This window comes from Meriones unguiculatus, chromosome 1 (assembly GCF_030254825.1).
Source record: "Meriones unguiculatus strain TT.TT164.6M chromosome 1, Bangor_MerUng_6.1, whole genome shotgun sequence".
In the NCBI taxonomy this organism is placed as follows: Eukaryota; Metazoa; Chordata; class Mammalia; order Rodentia; family Muridae; genus Meriones; species Meriones unguiculatus.
The window spans coordinates 109,602,086-109,626,195 of record NC_083349.1 but is presented as its reverse complement, the minus strand read 5'-3'; the positions used below and the strand labels follow the sequence as shown (position 1 = coordinate 109,626,195).

The 24,110-nt window shown below is 42.7% G+C and overlaps 2 protein-coding genes across 3 annotated transcripts in view; one reads left to right on the top strand and one right to left on the bottom strand.

Moving 5' to 3' along the window:
* Hadha (hydroxyacyl-CoA dehydrogenase trifunctional multienzyme complex subunit alpha) overlaps nt 1-23,805 on the bottom strand; it is a 32,055-nt gene extending 8,250 nt beyond the window's left edge. The window contains exons 1-12 of the mRNA XM_021635389.2: nt 23,602-23,805; nt 18,264-18,305; nt 17,612-17,682; nt 15,635-15,768; nt 14,540-14,678; nt 13,039-13,158; nt 10,524-10,626; nt 7,506-7,628; nt 6,791-6,909; nt 4,427-4,483; nt 2,394-2,503; nt 1,310-1,444 (exon numbers count right to left, since the gene is read on the bottom strand). Of these exons, the coding sequence (XP_021491064.1) occupies nt 1,310-1,444; nt 2,394-2,503; nt 4,427-4,483; nt 6,791-6,909; nt 7,506-7,628; nt 10,524-10,626; nt 13,039-13,158; nt 14,540-14,678; nt 15,635-15,768; nt 17,612-17,682; nt 18,264-18,305; nt 23,602-23,668 (1,220 nt within the window). The 5' untranslated portion in view covers nt 23,669-23,805. The remainder of the gene's footprint in view (nt 1-1,309; nt 1,445-2,393; nt 2,504-4,426; nt 4,484-6,790; nt 6,910-7,505; nt 7,629-10,523; nt 10,627-13,038; nt 13,159-14,539; nt 14,679-15,634; nt 15,769-17,611; nt 17,683-18,263; nt 18,306-23,601) is intronic.
* Nucleotides 23,806-23,940: 135 nt separating this feature from the next.
* Hadhb (hydroxyacyl-CoA dehydrogenase trifunctional multienzyme complex subunit beta) overlaps nt 23,941-24,110 on the top strand; it is a 36,858-nt gene continuing 36,688 nt past the window's right edge. Inside the window, exon 1 of one of the 2 annotated variants that reach the window (XM_021635390.2) lies at nt 23,941-24,059. The gene's annotated coding sequence lies outside the window, so the exon portion shown is untranslated. Of the gene's footprint in view, nt 24,103-24,110 lie in introns of both variants that reach the window. The other variant, XM_021635393.2, reaches the window with a different exon arrangement.

The window sequence follows — 24,110 nt, the reverse complement described above, 5'->3', positions numbered from 1 at the left end:
GCAGTTAAGAGCACTGGCTACTCTTCTAAGGGACCTGGGTTCAATTCCCAGCACCCACATGGCAGCTCACAACTGTCTGTAACTCCAGTTCCAGGGGATCCAACAGATACACATGCAGGAAAGACACCAATGCACATAAAATAAAAAATAAAAACATTGAAAAAAAGCTATCCAATGAAAGCCTTAAAAGCATGCGCCTCCTCCCGACAGCTGGGCAGCAGTCAGCCACAGCAACTGTCCACGTGCCCACACCAGCGGCTGGTTCTGACGCCTAGTGAGACTATTTCTGGGAAGGGAAAGGAAACACACCCCAAGTCAGCGATGCGGTGAGTGGCGCTCACCAGGCCTCAGATGGAAAAGGAAGTATCTAGAGGAGGTGGGTGAGCAGAGGTCAGGGATGAGGCCACCCTACGGGAGCAGCACTTCATTCTGCTGACTGCATGAGATGCTGGGAGGGGAGCCTGGGTGTTGAGGCGGGACAGCGCTGCCATATACACCTGCTGTGTCCCCCCGCCCCCAACTTCTACTTCGTCTCCTTTTATTTTGTAATCTGGCAACAGAGTCAGACTGCCGGGTCCTGGCCAGAGCTGTGGTAGCGGTACATACGCTCCTCTGCAGAGGAGGGGGGGACAGCGTGCTCAAGCCACACAATCCACTCAGGAAACACAACGCCCTCACTCAGCAGAAAGTCCCAAGCAGGATGGTCTGTTGCAGCCAGCTCATTCATCATGTTTGTGCATTACCCCGGGCTGAAAACACCATTTCCTCTCAGCAAAACTGGTGGTATACATTGAGAAGGGACTGGGTGGGGCAGAAGAACAGCCATCCCTTGTTTTTATTCTAAAACACTTGTTTAGCCTTTATGTATACTTTTTGTATATGGGTGTTGTGCCTGCAGACATGTAGAGTCTGCAGGCGGCAGGCATTGTAGGCTCACCAGGCGAGGGCTCTACTGAGTCGCTCTTATAAGAGAGAGGGCTGAAGAGCTCTCGTGCCAGCCCTGCCTTCACCGACTGTTGTCAGCATGTGCTCACTCACACCTGCCCTCAGCCCTTGGAAGAGCGGTGCAGGTTCTGTAATCTGGTCCACTAGAGCAGCGACATGTAAACCCGGGAATTACTAGTTTTATGCCAAAGGATAAAATAAATGACATTTAAATATCTACTAATAGGGAAATGCTCAAAGACCAATGGCCTATGATATTACAAGAAAAAAAGAGTTGAAAGATGAACCAAACCAAACCAAAACCAAAAGCCAGCCCCCCTGCCCAGAAACCGTTTACCTCCTGGCAGAAACGGAGCAAGCTTACCCTTTGAACACTTGCTGCTGTCCTCGTCCTAGCCCAGTCACTGTGGTGTCTTTCAATAGAGTTTTCATTCCCTTATCCACAGACACCTGGGCAATGCCGGCCCCCATCAGCCCTGCACCAAGGATGGCTAGGTGCCTGGAGGGACAGGATCAAACAGTTGTGGTGACCACCTCAGGCGGTATTGGCTGGGAACACTAGCCCAGACACCAGCCAATAAACCGCATACACCAAGCACAAGTGTAAGAGCTTTTGATGATTTCTATCTACAATACAGTTTTTAAGTTTATTTATGTATGAGCACTCTGACTGCATGTACACACACCTGCAGGGCTGTGAGCCGCCATGTGGCTGCCGGGAATTGAACTCAGGACCTCTGGAAGAGCAGACAGGGCTCTTAACCGCTGAGCCATCTCTCCAGCTCATACTATGTTTTTTATTTTTAAAGATTAATGTAAAACTCACTGGGTGCAAGGAATCGTCTTTCCGTGAAGGCAAAACTAACTCAACTTTCAGCTGTGCCTGAAGCATGGGAAGCCAAGTATAATCTTGCAGAGTTATGTCCAAAAACTAGATGGGTTTGATAACTTCTACATCTTTCTGTCATTCTTTCTCCCCAAATCTACTGCCCTAGCCATAGTACTTCAGTCTCCTTACTTCTGGGCTTTCTTCTTTTGTGACAGGTCTTATGTAGCTGAAGCTGGCCTTGAACTCACCATGAACTTTTCATTCTCATGAGTGCGGAGCTAACAGCTTCGCATCACCATACCTGATTTACGTGGTGCTGGCAACTGAACTCAGAGCTCCTGTTTGCTCAGACAAGCATTTACACCTGAGCTGAGTCACAGGTGTAGCAGAGTGTGCCTTGGGTCTGTGAAGGGAGACCTAAACCAGACCGCTAGGGCACCGGTATGAGATGAGGAAGCTTCACTTAAAGGGCCTAGACAAAACTCAGGATCTGAAGACAAGAATGGACTTGGAATGAAGGCGTGCTGTGGCAGGAGAGGGTAGCTAGTTCTGTGCGTCCTCAGCACCTACACACTTGCTGCAAAGCAAATTCTCAGGCTTTCTAGGCAGGGCAGCTTACTCAACGTTCTTCTGTGGTGTTCCAAATTTATTTTTTTTGCAGAGGACCTGGCCATTATAAAGTCCCATCAGGGCCTTCGATTCTTTGGTCATGGCAAGCTCTCCAAATTTCTGAAAGGTAAAAGGAAACAAGGAAAGGTGGAATTTCAGGGTCCTGGTGATGGCTCTCCTTCAGTTCATTTGCTCTGCAGAGCAGAAGAAACACCCAAAGCCTGGGTTCCACAGAGGCTGCAGCGGGCTTCCACCTGCTGTGGTGTCTCCTTCACTGCCCCTCTGGAGCCTCGCCATTGCTTTGTAGGAGGTTTGGGTTTGTTTTGCTTTTTAAATCTAATTAATTTTTGAGACAGGGTTTCTCTGTGTAGCTCTGGCTATCCTGAAACTCTCTCTGTAGACCAGGCAGGCTTCAAACTTAGAGATCTGCCTGCCTCCACACCACAACTGGCTCTGAAGGAGGTTTTGATGTGGCTGAGATTCCCGACTCTTACAGCAGGAGTGGTAGCCTTTGCCAGTGGTCTAGAGTCTCAGGCCCAGATGGACTTTTCTCCATTGCCTCCAATAACCAGCTACAGTGGAAGACTGAGAAGAGCTCCAGATGTTAGGGCCGCACTGCCTACGGCAGAACTTGAGCAGAACTTGAGTAGAGAGTTCCAGCGATTCCAGCTCTCTTTCCACTGCAGCTGGAGGTCCAGCAGCATTCCTGCTGCTACTTTAAAAGTAGCCTGACATGAAGGATGAGTCCCAGTTTAGTGGTTCCCAGCATAAAAGTTGGAACCTCGGTTTGATTGGCTGGGTTTGCACCCTGGTCTTGCCATTTCCCTACTGTTAAGCTTTCTTCACTCTTCAAATGGGAAAGTGGATGCCTAGTTCACAGTACTGTTATGGGGATTAATGAGAACATTAGAAAAAGGACTAGACTCTCCATGCTGGCTATTATCAACACTGCTAGCACACACTGGTAAAATTATAGGGTTACAAACAGCACTGCAAAGAAAGAGTCTCTCTAATAACATTGTTTATACACCCAACAATGTGAAATAAGGTCCCACAGAATTAATGTACACTTATTCTGGATACAGCATGCTCTATTTGGCTATCAAAATATTTGGATTTCAAATTATGGGTAAAGACCCATCAGCTCATGAGTTCAATGAGCTGTGATAAGTGGTTTTACATAAAAAGTGTTTTATATGTATTACATCAAATGTTAAGTATATCCACTCCCTGGAATTCACGCAAACACTGGTCTTAGGACCTTAGGAGAGCCACACATTCGCAAGTTCTTCACATAAAATGATAGAGTATGTATATATATTCTGTACTTCAAATTGACTCTGAATTAACTATAATACCTAATACAAGGCAAATATTATATACACTTAGTTGCTCTATATATAATACTAGCAAGTTCTTCAGCAACTGCATGAAACTTAAATTACCTATTCCACCCCCTTACATTTGGCATACCATTAACTTTGAGAAAAGGGAAAGGACTAAGAAGGGGCAGCATGTGCTTCCTTGTCTGTTCTGGGTGCAAGACCCTCTTTCTTTATTTTCTAATTCATGGGAGATGCTGCATCTCCAAGCCTTGGTAAGCAATACAGATATGTAAATTAGTGTTTGCCTTTCCCTTTTTCTCTGCAGTAGTGGGGCTGGCCCAAGGGCCATGTACATGCTATAGGCAATCGCTCTACACGGACCTCCATCCCCAGCCCTCCAAGGTGTGTATTTTGTCACAACAGAATCAGCCCAAATGCAGACTAAAGGTATGCCAGTGACTGTTTCTAGAGGGCCTGGTTGCTCGTGTTCTCATTACATCTCATTACCGAGCAGTTTCCAGCCCTGTAGACATCATGCCATTCTCAAACCACTCAATCACTGAGAACACTAAGAAGAGTGACTGGAAGAAAAAATGTACTGGGTTTTATATACAGTGCGCTTTACACAGAGTATGCTTCATGGATAGCCACTCTCAGCTTTAAACAGAGCGCTGGGTCTTTAGTTTTCTACAATCAAACTGGAGAAAAATCATTTTACCTGTGATTCAGCAAGATACCCAGCATCACTTCCTTGCTCAAGTCCAGCCTTCACAACCTGAAAACCACAAATGCACTTGTTCAGTGTTGGGACATAATGGCTAAATGTAAAGCAATGCTGAATGAAGTAGCCAGTCTTATGAGGCTTCAAACACTAGGTCACACATGCAGCTTTCCAAGGACAGAAACTAAAGCCTGGCTGCTCTAGACTGACCAACTGTCCACTCAGGCTGCTGCTGAACCTAGGAGGAAAGGAAACTTAAGCTGTTCTTCCAGCTGCTTTCTGAGGACAGCGCTCTCGGCTTGCTTCTCTGATGTGTGTATCTTATTAGTCACATTAACGAGGAACTATATGCAGCTCAACTTCACATCTGGGGTGGGCACTATGCCATGTATAGCGGTAAACAGAAAAGACAAAGAAAGGACCCCAAACCTAACCACCATAATCCATACGTATGACAGGAAACAAAACAAACCCCAAGTCAATCAGAAAATAAATTATCTGCATTCCTAACCCTGACTTCCTGTAACCTCATCATCTTTCTCCTTGGCAAGCTTCTTCTTTTTTTTCTTCTTCAAGACAGGGTTTCTCTGTGTAGCCTTGTCTGTCATGGACTCACTTTTGTAGACCACACTGGCCTCGAACTCATAGAGATCCACCCGCCTATGCCTCCTGAGTGCTGAGATTAAAGGCCTGTGCCACTACTGCCTGGCTCAGAGTCTTATTCAGACTTTAAACCTCTATTATCAAGACAGCTTGCTGATAGCTCTATTTTGTCTCTTTTCATTCTCTTTGACCCACTACCATGAAAATGACTAAAAGCACAGTAAAGTAAAATTGGTTAGTTTATTATTGCTAACTTTCTAAAATCTAACTTTAGCCTGCTTTGCCACAGACTGTTACCTTTAACAGTGAGTCTCACTGTTAAACAGCCTCACTCTCCAGTTTCCATAGCTTTGCCCATCCTGCCTGGCCTGACTCTCCCTTCACCCACTCTGTGCTCCCCTTTCAGGTCACATCCCACAAGCCTCTACCTTAACTAGATGGTTGTTCCTTCCTCTGCGCATTGATTACCTGACATTAACTTTTTGCTGCTTTAAATCTTTTATGGCTATCTAACTCATCGTAAAAATTTAATTTTTCCAGCCCAGACTGTTAAGATGAGTGCAGATGTCTGCGTCATGTTTTAATTAATTTTTTTTTTTTTTAAACAATGCTGGGGACTGAATCTAGAGGCTTACATAAGCCAGACAAAGGTTCTACCTGGGCTACATCCCTTGCCCATGTTTCATATTTTAATCTCATTCTTCTACTCAAAATATACTTTGTAATGGATCCATTCTCCAGTTTTTTTGGTTGTTTTGTTTGTTTGAGACACAGGTTCTCTATGTAGCCCTGGCTGTCCAATTCGCTATCACATCAGGCTTGCCTTCAACTCAGAGATCTGCCTGCCTCTGCCTCCCAGAGTTTGAGGATTCTGTGTACTACCACACCTGGCTTTTTAAATTTATTTTTAATTCAATTTAATTTATTTTAAGACAGGGTCTCAAGCCAAGTGTGGTGGTGTGCGCCTTTAATCCCAGCACTCAGGAAACAGAGGCAGGAAGATTTCTCTAAGTTCAATGCCAGCTTTGTCTACAAAGAGAGTTCCAGGCCAGCCAAGGCTATACAGAAAAACTCTGTCTCAGGAAACAAACAGACAAACAAAGACCGGGTCTCTATGTAGCCTTGCCTTTTCCAGTTTTGCTTATATGTTCTTGAATTTCCCAGTCTGAAAAGTTCTAAGTTTCAAAGTCTTTAAAGTGTTTTAAATTTTAATTAAAAACCTTTTAATTATCTCCTTTCATCTTTTCATGCTCTCCCTGTATCATTAGGCCTTCATAATAATTATAGCAATGGAAATGTCTTTTTAAAAAAGTATTATTAGCTGGGCACAATGGTGGAGGCCTTTAATCCCAGCACTCAGGAGGCAGAGGCAGGTGGATCTCTGTGAGTTCAAGGCCAGCCTGGTCTACAGAGCGAGTTCCAGGACAGCAGGGCTACACAGAGAGCACCCCCTTCCTCCGAAACAAAAAGGATTTAACAGTGGCTGGGCATAGTGGTGCATGTCTTTATATCCTAACGCTTGGGACACAGGCAAATCTTTTGAGTTTCAGGCCAGCCTTATCTTTGGAGCAAGTGGAAGACCAGAGTTACACAGTAAGGCTCTTTCTCAAAAAGCAAGCAAGCAAGCAAGCAAGCAAGCAAGCAAACAGACAAACAGACAAACAAAAAGTACTGATATACATTGGTCAGAATCACAAATCAGAGTCTTGCTCCAAAGGAAGAAATATGAAAAAGGCGGGTGTACAGGGCAAGACTCACATCGATTATTTTCAAAGGTGCAGGATAAAGGCCTTTGGTCTGCTTTTTCACTTTTTCTTCCACTGTTTTGTAAACCTGTTGTCTGACAAATGGAATAGTCATGGCATATGACGTCAGCTCTGTAAGAAAAAATATGGATATTTACTGAAATGAACCTGGTCTTCCTTTTTCATTTGTTCTACAGACTCTACAGCAATACAGTAATTCTAGCCATCTGAAGGAACAACAGCTAAAGATCAACTTCTGCACAGAGCTGCCTTAACATGCTCTAATTACTTGGTACATGTTAAGGTCTGGTCTGGGGACTTGCAGCTTTATTACACTATTATAATCTACTCTTGTATTAATGTTTAAATTTTTCCAAATAAAAAGCCTTTAAACAATGGCTTTAGTTGTAGTAAAGGTTAAGGATTTGACCATGAGGCACAGTTGTGGACTTTAAGAATGCCTTCATAAAGCACACATAGTACATTCTCTCTCCCTCTCTGCTTTCTGAGACAGGGTTTCTCTGTGTAGCCCTGGCTGTCCTGGAACTCACAGAGATCTGCCTGCCTCTGATTCCCAAGTGCTGGGATCAAAGGCGTGTGCCATTGCGCAGCATCTCTCTTTCTTTCTGAGGCAGGGCCTCACATAGCCCTGGTCAGGCTCATTCTGAATTGCAGGTAAGCTCTGGGGCAGGAGAGGGCCTGCTGTGTGTGTTAACAAGAACACTCACTGTCTATCAGGCCTTTGCTGTGCTTTGTGGAGACCTTCCGGTCAGCCAGGCCTTTGGCAAAAGTGACCGCAACTTCTTCCAGGTATTCAATCGTCCTTTCCTCTGGAGATTTTACTCCTGGTCCTGAAAAACAACAACAATAACAACATAAATGTAAGGACTGGAATGTAAACCAAGCTTGGACCAACCCTAGGTAGACAAAACCCTGGCAGGGAGGCTTCCTCACAGCCCCCCTTTCACACTAGAGTGGTAAATTCTAGACAGTTGTGAACAAAGGTGCAGCAATGGGCTCTAAGTGGACGAAGGTCTCAAAACACTGTCAGTCTGCCTTCTACTTCTATAGGATGTAGTAGGTCTTGTGTGGTCTGTGTTCCTAGGGCAAAAGCAGAAGAAAAACCAAACAAACAACTAGATAAGCTGTATAATTATTTGTAAAGGTACTGCAGAAACCTGAGGACTAGGGTTCTAGAGAGAGCCTATCTTAGGCAACAGTTGTTCTCTTTGTTCTTCGGCATGTCATAGCTTTGGGGCATGGACTGCCTCCTAGACTTGGCTCAAGCCAAAGGAAGCTACCACGAGAAAAGTAAAGCCATCAGACTTTTGGGGTCACATATAACAGATTAGAAGGAAGAACACATAGCCAGTTTCCTGATGGAAGACTGTTAAGAGTCCCCAGTCAGGTCCAGCGGCTCAAGGGCTCAAGGGTTCAGAAAGGGGTAGATTCCCTGTGACCTGATATTTAGTCCACACAGTACCGTACACACAAGGGGCCTGCAACGATATGTGCTGTACAATCATGTCAACCTGAAACAAGCTAAAGTCCGTTAAGAAAACGCCTCCATAAAATGAGGCTGTAGGCAGGTCTGTAGGGCATTTTCTTAATTAGTGATTGATAGGAAGGCCTAGTCTACTGTGCATGGGGCTGTCACTGGGCTGGTGGTCCTGATTCTATAAGAAATCAGGCTGAGGAAGCCATGGGGAGCAAGCCAGTGAGCAGCACTCCTCCGAGGCCTCTGCATCAGCTCCTGCCTCCAGGTTCCTGCCCTTGCTCACTACTTCTGAGAATGAACTGTGAGTCAAATAAACTCCTTCCTCCCCAAGTTGCTTTTGGTCATAGTGTTTCATCCAGCAATAGTCACCCTAACTAAGACAGCAACTAACTTCCTGTTTATGGCATCTACCAGCTTGTGATCCTGTTGAGGCAGGAGTTAGGAATTAGCTCAGTGAAGTGTATGATTAGCATGTATGACATACTATATGTAAATGTTAACTTAAAATGGGCCACAGACTGATGTTCAAGAGATAAAACCAGAATACTTTCTGAAGAAGGCACAGGGGAAAAATCTGTACGTTTTAAATCAGAAAGGAATTCTCAGATCCCAAGTCAATAGCATGAGCCACAAAAATCCCCAAAATACCAAAACAAAAATAACCTTCAAGGTGCAGAGAGAGAGAGATGGCCCAGCTGGTAGGAATGTTTGCTACACAAGCCTTGTGACCTGAATTTGACCCACAGAAACCATTCAAAGATTGAAGGAGAGAATGAACTCCATAAAATTATCCTCTGGCCTCCACATATGTGCCATAGCACGTTGTACACATGTGTAGATATGCACACAGACATAAACTAATGATGATATTAACAATAATAATGAGCAACTTGATACACTGGACTTCCTTAAATTAAAAATATTTAACCTTAGAGAGTGAAAAGAGAAGCACTGAGTGGGAGAAAATACCCCCAAGTCACATACTTGACAGAAGACTTGTATTCCAAAAGAGGGAGAACTCTAAAACTCACACAAAATGATTTGAACAGACATTTATCCCAGAAAATATACAGGAAACAAATTAACATGAAAGACACCCACATTTCAGACTAAAACCATGGTTGGAAACTGGAAGTCTTCCGCTGCTGGCAGAATGGAAACGGTAACTACAGGTGGTTGGTCTCTTAGGAGATGACCACATACATGGCACACGAGCTGTCACTCCACTCTCCAGCGTTTACTCAACAGAAAGGAAAGCCATGTCCGCAGACAGGCTTGTGCGTCTGTGTTCACAGCAGCTTCATTCACAATGGTCTCAAACTAGAAACAACTCAAACATTCCCCCCTTGGTGAATGGATACCCAAACTACGGCATATATACAGTAAAATAGCACTCAATAGGAAGGGTGAACCCGGGGCAGAGAGACGGCCCAGCAGATAAAGGCACACTGTCACCAAGCCCGATGACTTGAGTTTAACCCCCAGAACCCACAAAGTGGAGGAAGAGAACTGACTCCTACATGCTATCCTCTGACATGCATGCTGTGGTATGTGCACACTCATACACATGTAACACATGCAACAAATAAAGATAATTTTTAGAAGGAAGGAGCATATTACATATATACATAATAACAATGATGTATTTAAAAAGCAAGCTAAATGAAGAATAGAAAGTTACATATTAGAAATGTCTTAACTATGGTAGTATTTCTATAACTGTGTATTTGTTAAAACTCAACTTTTTATTAAAACTGGATAATTACAAACGTATCTTTTTAAAAAAACTATCTTAAAGTTGGATGTACAAGCCTTTTTGTCATCTTTTACATTTTATGTGTATTCATGCGTGTGTGTTTGTGTGTGTGCATGTCTGCACTCATATGCATGCCACTGTGAAAATGATTTAGTATTAGCTCTTAGAAAATGTCACTCTTTGCTGGTCAGTTGGTGGTGCACATCTTTAATCCCAGCACTTGGGAGGCAGAGGCAGGAGGATCTCTAAGTTCTGAGTTCAAGACTAACTTGCTCCACAGAGCAAGTTCCAGGATGTCAGAACTACAAAGAGAACACTGTCTCAACTCCCACGCTCCCAGTGGTGGGGAGGGAGTAAGAAAATGTCACTCCTCAAAGATTAATTCTTTCTTGAGGGTTTTGAGTTTTATCCTAAACTAACATTGAAGAAATCAAATCCTTCAGAAAATAAGCAATTCTGTAAGACCCAATTCTGAGTCATGTTAACACTTACCCAAGGGTTCCACCAACTGGTCAACCAGTCCCATTTTCTTGGCTTTGTCTGCACGAATGTTTTTCCCAGTCAGCATCATGTCAAATGCAGCAGGCACACCCACCTAAGATGCAAGCAAGAACCAGAGCACAGGGGAAAAGTGAGGGTGGAAGTCAGTCACAAATTGTCAAGAGAGCAAACACTGGAAGAAAAGTGGGGCTGGTGAGGTGCTCAGTGGGTAAGCGTGATTGCTGTCAAGCTTGACAATCCAAGTTTGCTTTGCTTTGGTTTTTCGAGACAGGGTTTTGCTGTGTAGCCTTGGCTGTCCTGGATTCGCTTTGTAGATTAGGTTGGCCTCGAACTCACAGTGATCTGCCTGTCTCTGTGTCCCAGAGCTCTGTGATTAAAGGTGTGCACCACCATGCCTGGATATGACAACCCAAATTTAATACCTGGACTCTCATGAGAGAAGGAGAGAACTGACTTCTTGAAGATGCCCTCTACCTTCCTCATGTATACTGTGGACATGTGTGCATGCACACCCAATATAAGCAAATAAATGTAATATGTTTTTTCTAAAATAGGAGAAAAGTCAAACCAGTTTTACATTCTTTTATCAGTAAATTAAATTTTATATAGCAATACTTTTGAGATGAAGAAAAAAAATCTTATGGTGTCTTTTAAACTCAATAGCATAAGGAATTGAAGAGGTGGGGAATTCATTTCATGTGAACTCAAATTGTAGACTCGTGTCATTCTCAACTGTTTTCCATCATTTATATGGTAATTAAAACTTTAGAGCTGAGGATATAGTTCAGTGGTAGAATGTTTGCTTAATGTGCATAAGACCATGGGTTCAATTCTCAGCATCCCTACGCCTTAAAAATTACAACATTGGAACCTCAGTGCAGACTCTGAGATGAAAAACATGATATTTTTACAAAGGATTTAGAAAGAAGTTTGAGTTTAACAAAAATGCAGCTCAACTGATACAGTATTCTAGAAAACTGACTTCTAGCTAGCTGTATGGTTTGTTCTATAATCCCAGATCTTAGAAGGCTGAGGCAAGAGAATCATGCAGGGCCTGTCTGAGCTGCAGAGAAGACTCTGACTCAGAACAAAACAACAGAAATTCAAAACAAAATCAGCAAAAACAGCTAGCCTTTAATCCCAGCACTCAGGAGCAAGAAGATCTCTATGAGTTCTAGGCCAGCCTGGTCTACATAGGGAGCTCCAAGACAGTCAAGCCTACATAGAGAGATTCTGGCTTAAAAATAAACAAATAAGGACTAGAGAGCTGGCTCAGAGGTTAAGAGTACCGGCTGCTCTTCCAAAGGTCCTGAGTTTAATTCCCAGAAACCATACGGTGGCTCATAACCATCTATAATGAGATCTGGAGTTTTCTGGTGTGCAGGTGTACATGCAGACAGAACACTATATATGTAATAAATAAATCTTAAAAACAAACAAACAATCCAAGCAACAAAAAAACCAACCAACCAAAATAAATAAATAAATAAAAAGAAAAGAACTTCTAGCAACGTAAGTAAAGAAATTCAACAAAACTTTTTGTGTTGAGACATCTTCTAGACAATTCTTATAAAGAAATGTGTATTATTTGGATTACTAACTAGGTATGTGTTATGTCAGCACTCAAAAGGGTGAGGCAAGGGAATGGGCATGAGTTTGAGGCCAAGGCTATAGGATGAGATTTGTAAAAGCAAAATCAAAACCACAGGGAACAAAGCCTTCCTTTCACCACTCTCACTTGTGTAAACGCCTTGGCACAGCTGCTCTACTGAGCCCTTTTCCCTAAGGCATCTACAGTGCTAGAAGCTATGAGGGTCGATGCCTCTGGTTTGATAGAAAATTTCTCTGCAGCATCCAGAGATGACTCTCCTTAGAAATTCAAAAGCTGGGCTGGAGAGATGGCTCAGTGGTAAGGAGTACTGTCTGCTCTTCCAAAGGACCTGGGTTCAATTCCCAGCACCCACATGGCAGCTCACAACTGTCTGTAACTTCACAGATCTGACATCTTTACACTAATGTATATAAAATAAAAGTAAATAAATCATTTTAAAAAAGAAATTCAAAAGCTTGCTGGGACTTTTTTTGGTCCTCTGAATACAGCCAGGAGATGGTTCAAATCAGAGAAGGATGGGAAAGTTCTGTCTCTTACATACCATGAACTATGACCCATGGTTAAAAAAAACCATTAAAGAGATACTGTGTAGAAGAGGAACAAATTAATGTTCTGGAAAAGCCAGACAGTAGCTTATCATTTTCACCCATCATCAGACACTTACAAAGACTCTGATCAACAATTCTACAGGACTGAAAAAAAAAACAAAACAAAACAAATCAAATCAAAACAAAAAACCAATCTCTCAATGACCCTCTATATTCCTAACTTACTTGGTTTCTGAATTCTACAGTGAGTCTATATTTTGTACTTTGTACAAGATGGAATACATCTAAAGGGATACATATGTACAGCAGTCTCAAGTTCACGGTGTTGGGGGGTCTTAAAACTCACCATTTTGGGCAGTCTCTGGGTACCTCCGGCTCCTGGTAAGATCCCCAGCAACACCTCAGGGACACCTAATACTGTTTTTCTGTCTTTTGTTGCTATTCTGTATTGGCATGCCAGTGCAAGCTTCAAACAGATTAAAAAAAAAAAAAATTAGAATGTTAGAAAATGTAACTAACATTTTGGCACCTAGGTTGGCAGGTCTAAAGATTATTTATAAAGCAGGAATGTACCACAAAATAAGCCATGATTCCTTAGGCTGACATTTGACACTCTATAGTTTACCTTTTCTACCTATTTTTATAACTTAGTAACCCTTTTTTTTTTTAGGTTGCCATTCTCCTTAAAAGTAATGACAGCAATGGAGTTTACCATTAAAAAAATAAATAAATATCAAGCCAGGAATGTACTCTTATAGTTGGTTACACAAGAGTCTGAGACAGCAGGATTACCTGAGCCTGTGAGTTTGAGACCAGCCTGGGCAACAGAGCAAGACCCTTGTCTCAAAACTGAAAGCAATAACTAACAATACTCCTCAAGTTTTCGCCAGAAACAATGAGCCACGCAACTAGACCCAGGTGCCCGTGAGGCTGAGGCAAGAGTTGAGGTGTTCTATACCCTAAGGAGATGATCCCTTCCAATCAATCAGGTCTACCTGCAGTTTCCTAACAGGCCTTGCTTACGGCTGCTTTTGAGTACAACTACACTAAGTACGGGATGCTTCCAAAACCATTTTCTGGTTAATCAAATTCTTTTGGGGACCAGGCTCAGGTTTCCTTCATTAACATATGTAAAAATCCAGCAAACAGCCCAGCATGTGACAAATGCTCAATAAATGCTTCTTTTTCTCTTTTTTTTTAAATACAGTGTAATCTAATAAGAATCTCTTTTCTCAGCCAGGCAGTGGTGGTGCATGCCTTTAATCCCAGTACTTGGGAGGCTGAGGCAGGCAGATTTCCAAGTTCGAGGCCAGCCTGGTCTATAGAGTGAGCTCCTGTTTCAAACAAAAACAGAAACAAAAATAACCCCAACAACAAACAAATCAAAAAAACAAAACTCTACAATCTTAGTTCAAAGATTGAAAACTCTTCAAACTCAAACTCACCATCTTTACTACTCACAAGAAACTCTCTGTCTTTGTTTCTCTTTCACACACACACACATATTATGTTTTTAAGTCTCAAGCAGACTTAACATGAGCATACGTCATACTTCTGAACCTCTGCCCTGTGAACCTGAACCAGGTATTCGGTTGTGAGAAAGCCTTCCCAGCGCGCTCAAAGCTCAGCCGTAAATGGAAACAGCACTTCTTGGCTCACTTGTTCTGTGTCACTTGCTGTTTCTCACGGATTAAGAATTAAACCCATTTGGGCATTTGACAGCCCAAAACCAAGACACTCCTACTCAGAACATTTTCCTGGGGGTGAAACAGTGGCCTCAAGGTGTACAGTGGCATACCCCACCAGTGAGTGGGACGGAGTCTGTGCAGCTCCGGACACTTCCTTACCTCAAGTCCTCCTCCCAAGCAGGATCCACTGATGGCGGCCACAACAGGCTTTGAGGACCTTTCAAGTTTCTCAAACATTCTCTGTCCTTCCTGTGATATCCGTGTTGCTTCTTGGGAGGTTGCACAAGTCGCTAGCATGCTGAGGTAGCGGCACAAAAGGGCAAACAGAAGGAGAGGAGATGACGGTGTATCCTACTCTGTGTAATACCTCAACCACCATATGCTTATCTCAGCATATACCGATATTTGGCAATGGGTCTTCAAACATGGAATGGAACATGCTAAACAATTTATTTTGCTCCTATAGCAAACCACTGACCACAAAGCTCTGACAAGAGCATCAGCTGGTAAATATTTTCACCATCAGAGCAGACAGTTCTAAGGTTATGCTCTCAATCTAGTTAACCTTTTTAAGCCATTCTGTAGTCTTTACCTACCCATTTTCCTACTGACTCGCAGCTTGTTTTAAATGCTTCATTATTTCTATCTACACAGGCCTAGCTGCTCTTAGGAATAAAGACGAACCCTATCTTTAGTATATACACCTGGATGAGAGTGTGTGGCAGGAACATATGTGTTGCCCCGCCCCCACCCCTTGTGTGTGTATATCTGCAAGTCTGCTCACCTATGCAGGCACATGTGGAGGCCAACATTAGGTGACTTCTTCACTTCTTATTTTTTGAGACAAAGTTATCCATCAAACTCACCATGTGCAGCTTTTTACATGGATGCTGGGATTCAAGCTGGGGTCCTTGGCCGAGCAGCAGCTATTTTACCCACTGAGCTATCTCCACAGCCTCTGTACTTTCCATTTAACTGAGTACTGTCAAACTGCACTCAAAATAGCTACACCAATTGGGATTTCCACCAAATTTTTAAATGTTTGTTATCTCATAGATGAAAACTAGGCACTTGTTCTTGGTTAACTTAAGACTGTGTTTAGTCATCTAGGATTTAAGCAAGAATCCCTATATTTCATCAGCTTTACTATATCCTGGAAAATAACTTCACAAATAAACTTTGGGAGAATTTACTTCTATCTTATTTTAGAAAAGGTATTATTTAAAAATACGTAATTAATCAAGAAAAACTTACTTGATATCAGCACCTGCGACAAAGCAGCCGGGCTTTGCTGAAATAAGGACAGCACTTCTGATTTGGTCATTGGCCCAGACTTCATTCATGACTTCTATGAACTCTGATTGTACTTCTTTATTCAGTGTATTTACCTACAAGAGAAATAGCTACCTCTAAGGGTTTCAAGGGGAAACAGCACACATACACTATCACTGCAAGCACGTTTATGCAGCAGATGTTGTCAGAAGGAAAGGAAGAAACCAGAACCAAAGCACAGACAGACCAATACCCCTGAAACCCAAAAGCTCTCCGTCCAGGTAGCTTTAGCTAACTGTCGGCACCTCTTCCTCTAACGGTGGGTCGCAGGAGCTGGAAAGATGCTCGGTGGGTTAAGTGTGCTTGCCATGCAAGCCCAACAACCTGAGTTTGAGCCTAAAAACCCAAGTAAAGGTGGGAGGAAAGACTCAGCTCCACTCTCACTCCCAAATACACCACACGGCTCCTGTTTTTGTTGTTGTTTTGTTTTTTCCTTTTCTTTTCTGAGAAAGGGTTTCTTTGTGTAGACCAGGCTGTGCTGGACTCCAGAGCTCCACCTGCCTCTGCCTCCCTGAGTGCTGGCATTACAGGGGTGTGCTACTGTACCCGGCTGAGGACGCTTACTTCTAATCCTAGTACTCAAGAGGCAGAGGAAGAGGGCGGCTACAAGTCTGAGGCTGGCCTCGTGTACACAGAAAGCTCCAGGCCAGCCAGGATATACACAGTGAGACCCTGCCTCAAAAAAAAAACAAACAAACAAAACAAACAAAAACAAAACAAAAAAAAGTGAATGTGGGGTCACATTCCTAAGAGTTTGGATCATTTGCAGGGTACAAGAAAATGTATAAATATATATGGGCCTGGGGGAAAAATATTGATATAATATTTTAAAAAAAAGGAATCAAAATTAGACATAGTATGATCTTTACTTCACAGTTAGGAAATTTGAATCATTGGTTAGTCAGTATTAAGATTAATTCTAGTGAAGGGATTGGCTCTATTTTCATTAAATTATGGTAGTTGTCGACTGCTTCATCCAGGTCCTTCTATTTCTTACAGGGTTTTATATAGCCCAGGCTAGCCTTGAACTCTGTAGCTGAGGATGACCTAGAGTTCTTCCAATCTGTGCCTCTTAGGTCCTTGGCTTCATTCTCCTATTTCGTATAGGCCTCTGGCCATAAGACTTTTCTTTCCACCAACCTGAGATGGGGGAAAGAATGAACTCCTGTAATAAACCGCTCTTGGCAAAAGGCTATGATTCTGCTGCCTGCCCTGTTGAATTTGCCAAGATCCAGGTTCCATGTGCACATAGCCTGATTTCTAGCATGTGGACTGTACGAGTCATTCAGATCCCCAGGGCGCTCAAGAGCCAAGCGTCCTCACTCGTCCCAGCCAACTGTGAGTGATGACTATGTGAGGCAGGTAACGAGGGGGAGTAAGGCTTGTTAACAGCATATTCTCTCACACTCATTCTCTACAATATAGAAGGGTTATATTTATATTTCTTTGATATGAACTGACACCTGCAGTCAACAAGAAGCAATGTGTTTCTGAGATGGGCTATCACTAAGTAGCCCTGGCAGGTCTGGGAGTCACAGAGATCCACCTGCTTCTGCTTCTCCGGTGCTGAGGTTGAAGGTGAATACCACCAAAAAGGACTTTTTTTTTTTTCCCCGAAGAAGGTCTCACTGTAGAGTTCTAACTGACCTGGAATTTGCTCTATGGACCAGGTAGCCTAGAATTCAGAGACCTGCCTGCCTCTGTCTCCAAGTGCTGGGATTAAAGGTGTGCACCACCAACCCTGTTACCAAGAAGGATACTCAAACAAGGACGTCCATCTGTAACTAAGAGATTTTAAAAAGTCATGTGACAGGTCTACTTCTGGACAGGTAGATTTCATTTCTATTTAGGATAGGATGCATAACTGTGGTTGGCAGAAATTAAAGAAAGTTCAGGTACCTTTGAATTGGGTGAGTTAATCCGAATAACCGCCACATCCCCTTTGACTCCATAATTAATATGGGTTCTGGCTAAAAAAAGAAAAGACAATTTGTTTCTAAACATGCTTATTATAAACTACATCTGCAAAGTGATGTTAGGATCATATACATACAAGTACCATTATATGGACTGAGCAGTTACATTTAGGGATACACCTACATTCACACACACACACACACACACACACACACCTCCCATTCACTTTCCTCCCTCAACCCCTCTCATTAACTCCCCTTGCTCTTTCAAATTCATGGCCTTTTTTCTTTTGTGTTTATATATATGCATCTATAATATATACTTATATTCAGGGATACATATATACATACATATTGAATGTATGTGTGTACATATATGTTTATATACATATATGCACACATGTATATATTTAGGGATATTTAGGGATGTGTATGTATATATACACACAGAGAGATATATTAATGCATATTTACAATAACAAAGAAAAAGAGGCCATGAATTTGAGAGAGAGCAAGAGGGGCATATGGAAAGTGTTGGAAGGAGGAAAATGAGTAGAAAATATGATGTAATTATATTATCATTTAAAAAAATTATAAAAGCAATGTTAAGTACATAAACAAGAATGCAAACTTACCCAGCAAAGCAGAAGATGCTGTAAAGCTGCGGCAAGTACAGCCTGCAAGAAAAGAGTGTTTCATAATTACTCTGTGAAGTAGCATTTCTTTAATATCTGTTAAATTGGAAAAACTGGAATTTATGCCAACAAAACCCCGAATCAGAACAATGTTTTCTAGGTCATTATTGTGGCTACTCCTTTACCTTTTTCTTTTTAATTATTAGGTCAAATGATTATCCAGACAGACGATCCCCTCCCCCAGAACAAAAGAGCAGGACACATCTCTAGAATGTGTGAACATGTTAGCTTATATAGCAAACAAGGACTATGACTGCAAATGGAATTAAGATTGACCTTAATATGGGGAGAGTATCATGGATTATCTAAATGGGTTTAGTGTAGTCACAAAGAAAATCAGAGACATGTGACCATGACCAGGCTCCAGGTTGCTAAAGGAAGATGAGCACAAGCAGAGACAATGGGCTGACTCTAAAAACTAAAAAAGGCAAGGCAACGGGTGTTCTCCAGGGGCTTCAGAAAGAACAGAGCCCTGCAACACCTCTGTGAGCCTAGTGATGCCCATTATGGTAGTTCCCTTGTTAGCTCCCCCTGCCCATTCTTGGGATTACACCCAGGTCTATCCTATGCTAGGCAAATACTCTACCACTGAGCTATGTATCCTCAGCCCAAAACCTACTATGAACCTCTGACCTCTATAACTGTGCACAGGGGAGGCAGAAGCAGGTGGATGTCTGTGATTTCCAAGCCAGCATGCCCCCACTCCCCAAAAAAAACCAAACCCAACAAGACAGTACTTTTGTTTTCTGAAAGGACAGAGTTTGGTTCCCAGCACCCACGCTGGCTAAAGACTCGAGAAGGCCCAGCTTCAGAGGCTCTGATGCCCTCTTCTGCCTCCATGGCCCCCACACACATGTGGTATATATTGATATTCACACCCAAACATAAATAAAAATAAACTTAAAAAAGAAAAGGTGCGGTGGTGCATACGCTGAATCCCAGCACTGAGAAAACAGAGGAAGGAGGAGTGTGATGCCAGCCTGCTCTGCAGAGAGTTCCACGCCATTTACTGCTATATCGTGAGACCTTGTCTCAAACCAAACCAAACCAACAAAATGTCAAATCAAGGGGCAACCAGTAGCTATAAAGGAAACATTCCATGTCACATTTTGCTGGCTTAAGCATTCCTAACTAAATAATCTCTATACAGCACTCCACCAATAATATTCCCAATCTTTGGATAACAAAACCCACACACTGTCCACTGTCACTTATTAGTTGGTGCTCATCGTCTAACTTGTTAAGGTTCTTCAGTGTGAACATGAGAAGAGCACATCACATGGCCGCAGCCATCTTGGTTCTAATTGCCATTTTGTTTACTGGATGTCTCTGGGGAGCAGCCCCAATCCTACAGGAAACACCATTGAGGTAATAGCAGAACTGGTGTGGCAGCCCTCCCCTGCAACGCTAGCATTTGGGGGACCAGGAGTTCAATCTGCTTTTGTTGTTGTTGTTTTCTTCTCTTTTATTTTATTTTATTTGACATAGGGTTTCATTGTGTAACACCGGCTAGGCTGGAACTTGCTATGTGACCCAGTATGATCTTGAATTCATTATTTCCCCACCTTAACCTCCCAAGTGTTGAGAGTTTTGTTTTGTTTGATGAGACAGGGTGCCACTATAAGGTCCTGGCTGGCCTAGAAGAACTTGTTATGTAGATGAGGCTGACCTTGAACTCACAGATATTCATCTGCCCACTGACATTAATGGTATGCCTTACTTGTTTAGTGTTGAGGGTTACTGAACCCAAAGACACATGGTAGAGAAGCCAGCTACCCTTGAATTACATCTAGTCCCCAAGACTATCTCTTAACTGATACTGGGTATTTCAACAGTTTTTAAGGAAGGCCAGCTGTACTCCCGCTGGCTGTGCACAACTCTGTCTAGCTGAATATATAATTCCCATCCTCCTTAGAGTGTGTGAAGTCCACTTGTCTTAATGCTAAGGATTCTTCCATTCAGAGTTCCTATTAAATGAAGATTTGAAAATAGCTCAGTGGTAGACTGCCTAGCATGCAGAAAGACTAGGTTTAATATCCAGTTCTGAAAAACAAACTGTAAAGTGTAAATTCTAGTGGGAAAGAAGAATGGGGTAGGCAATCCAACTAGAAAACAGTAAAGAATATCAGAATGGGCTGACTAGGAGTATAAGTAGGGAGGGATGAGGTACAAAGGCAAAAAAGTCGTAGACAGAACACAAACGATACAAATTGAGTGACAGGATACAAATGCTGAAGCAAATAAAAAAGCAAATCTCCTCCCACCAAAAAAAACAAAAAACAAAAACAAAACAAACTCCAAACCAAATCAAACCAACCAAACAAACAAACAAAAAACCCAAACCCAAACAACAACAAAACCCCCCAAACCAAAAACAACCTTTGAGTTGAGGTACTGCTGGGTAGTAGCCCAGGCTATCTAGAACTTGTGATCCTCCTGCCTCAGTGGGATGCTGGGATCACAGGTACTTGTCAATCCTCAGAGCAGAGTTACTAGCTTTGAAATAAAATATTTGTTCTTTAAAGGTGGCTGATGCAAAGCTGGCTGTGGTGGCACACCTCAGGGGGCAGAGGCCAGACAGATCTATTTCGTGATCAATTAATTTAGTCTCAATTAATTGTAATCGTAATAAAGAAGTTGGTTCTCATTAGCCTATTCTTTAAGCCATTTTAATTCATGCCAACTAACCTCTCTTTGAGGTAAACATGCTCCCACACACTTACACAAAACCTCCTCTAAACCAACAGAGACAAAAAGCAAAGATAAAGAACAGTAAAATGCTCAAACATAAAAAAAAAAATTCCTAACCACAGTCAATTTAATCAAGCCAAAGTACAAGGTAACTTTGCTTTTGGAATCCAGCCTTACCCACTGCCTGACAGCAAAGCTTACCATACAGCTGCTGTGTGAACTTTAGCCTACATTTTCTGTGCCAGCAAAAGCAAAACCTTTGCCCTACTTTTTAATCATCTACATATGTAACTCAAGAAAACAGCTACAAGATCACACAAGACTTCAGTCAGTGGAAAAGCTGGATTGTGCTGCACAACTTTGAAAAATGTTACTTTAGTTTATAGCAAGTTATGGCTTTTTCAAAATTCAACCTTGGGCCCAAGGTATGGATGAGAATTGAGAGTCAGATTTAAAAATACCACAATACCTACTAACTGCTGTTCATTTCCTGTAAAATTCTTTTGCCACTTATATACTTAGGAATTAGGATATTAGATATTAAGGTCAATTTGTGATTTTTTTGATAGTCATGTTAGAATGACAGTACTGTACAGCAGGAATGGTCTAAAACTTCAACAACTGAAGGTTTACTCTTTGCCCCGGAAATGACAGTTTCACTGTTTGGCAATGGCTGCACATACTCTCAGGGTCAGGGTCAAGGACTGACCTACTCAGTCTAGACTAAATGGTAAGTCAGGTGCGCAGCTAATTTTAAAATAGATTTTCCTAAATATGCTTTCAAAATGTATAAGCTGCTATTAATAAGCTGTAGCTATAAAAGACTACATTTTCTTAATGAAAACATAATACAATTTATATACTTGTATGTTTCTATGTAGAAGTATGGGATAATTTGGCTGTTAGCTTTTTACAACCTATGTAAAATGGATAGACTACTTTAAAAATTTTCAGCTATGTACAATTATTGCTTCTAAGGCCTGAAAAATTAATAACATTTATTGAGAATGTATTCCCATAATAAATTGTTATATAGCTAATGTAGCTTCTTTAGACTTAACACACAATTGACTCCATTTTACCACGAGAAAAAGATATTGAAATTAATTCCCAAGGTCACCAGAAGGTAAAAGCCAGATTCAACCCAGAAGCCAGAGTCCATATTTAATGCTTTAATTGCTCCATCATACTACTGCTCCTGCCAAAGGGAAAAAAAAAAATCACTCATTCATTTTACAGACAAGAAAAGAGAGCCCATGTAGATTAAAGAACGTGGCCAAAGTCACAGAGCTAGCCAACTTGTGACCTGACTGCCACTCCAGTGCCACAGCAGCTGCCAATCCACAGAAATAACTCACAACAAATAGAGGAGCATATGTGATTTTTTTCTAAAACTGTTATAAATGTGGAAAAAGAAAAATATAAATTGCAAGGAAACACAACCAAGTGCAGACATTCCTTTTTTTTTTTTTTAAAGACAGGGTCTCACTAAATAGCCCTGACTGGCCTGGAACTCACTGTGTAGGCCAGACAGGCCACAAACTGAAAGATCACCCAATAGTAAAGGTGGGCATCACCAAGGCCTGCCCCATTTCACTTATTTTGGTAATGTGGTGTAGTTTTGGCGTGTGTACTCATAATCAACCTGTGGACATTAAAAAAAAAGTATTAAAAGACTCAAGCACTTAATTAAATGTGGAGAGGGTTAAGAAAAGTAAATTCTACATGTAGACTTTTTTTTTTGTGAGGAAAATTAAAGTGAATTCATATTACAAACTAAAGTAACTGGTATCAAGTGGAATATGCAATAAATTAAAGTTACATTTGCCCTTCCTGATTTGGGACCTCTGGGAAAAGGACTTTTTTTCTAAACCAACACCCCTTTTAACCCTTTCACTAACAGTTTGAAGAGGAATACAGCACATACAGCCTGCCTGAGAATCGTCAGAATGAAGATTAGAAATAGTTTTTTAAAACGATCAAACATTTCGTTCCTCAAAAATCAAGTTTTTCTGGTATTTTAAATATATTTTTTCGCTTAAATTGGAGAGCCACCGGTTTCAACCTTCTGTACATTCCCACCAGCATTACTGGAAGCGCGAGAGCACTGCCAAAAATGATTCTGACGGGAAAAATTAGGGAGTGGCAGTGATCTGTAAGGCTGTCAATGCCACCCAGAAGCTTGATAGATATCTTTTATGGTGTCCAAGGTGCTGTAGGGCCTCAGAATGTAACAGAACGGGTGCTAGTCCTCCCGACCTGGCAGGGTCAGGGCCAACGCGATCATTAGGGAAGAAAAGAGGGGCGTGAGCGCAGCGCTACCGCAGAGAAACCTGCGCAAAGTGCCAGACCGAGCGGAAACGACTCCGGAAAGTGAGGAAGAGCTTGACACCGCCGGAGTAGGGCGGGAGGGAGTGACAGGCCCTCAGCAAGGACACAGGAAGTGGGGGTCCCAGGACAGTAACCCCCGTTTCAACAGGTCCTGGGAAAGGGGTGGCCGGGAGACAGCGAGAGGCAAACGCTGCACCCCGCCGCCCCAGTTCCTGCAGGCACTCCGAGGCTCTCCGGGACCGTCATCCAGGCTCACCTCTGGAGCGGAGGATCCTGAAGGCAGAAAAGCGACTGAGACTGCCAATCGCCCGGGACGCCACCATCTTGAGCAGAGAGGACGAAAGTAGAAAGCTCTTCTAGTTGGGGGGGAGAGCGAGCCGAGGACTTTTCTTTCTCAGATTGTCCGGCAGGGTGCCCGACGGACTGCCTTACTAAAACACGGACTCTGAATTGCCGCCGGTCCTTTTACCCTTCCTCTTGCTCTCGACTAATAGGCACGAAAGGATGATTTCTCTGAATAAAGGACCTAGGACTTCCGAGGAGGGGGCGGAGAGTCTGGTTTTCTGGTCAGGCGCGTGGCGGGCAGCCCGCAGGTCCCGCGGAGGCAGTGGGCGGGGCGAGGGGTCCTTGCGGAACTCGAGCCTCGGGTGAGGGCGGGCCTTTCCCACTCTGGACTTGACCTTGTTGGAAGCGGCAGCTTTCGCGGACTCTGAGGTGCGGCAGCGCGCTTTTCGGCTTTCTTCTGACCTCCCCGCAGGCAGGTCC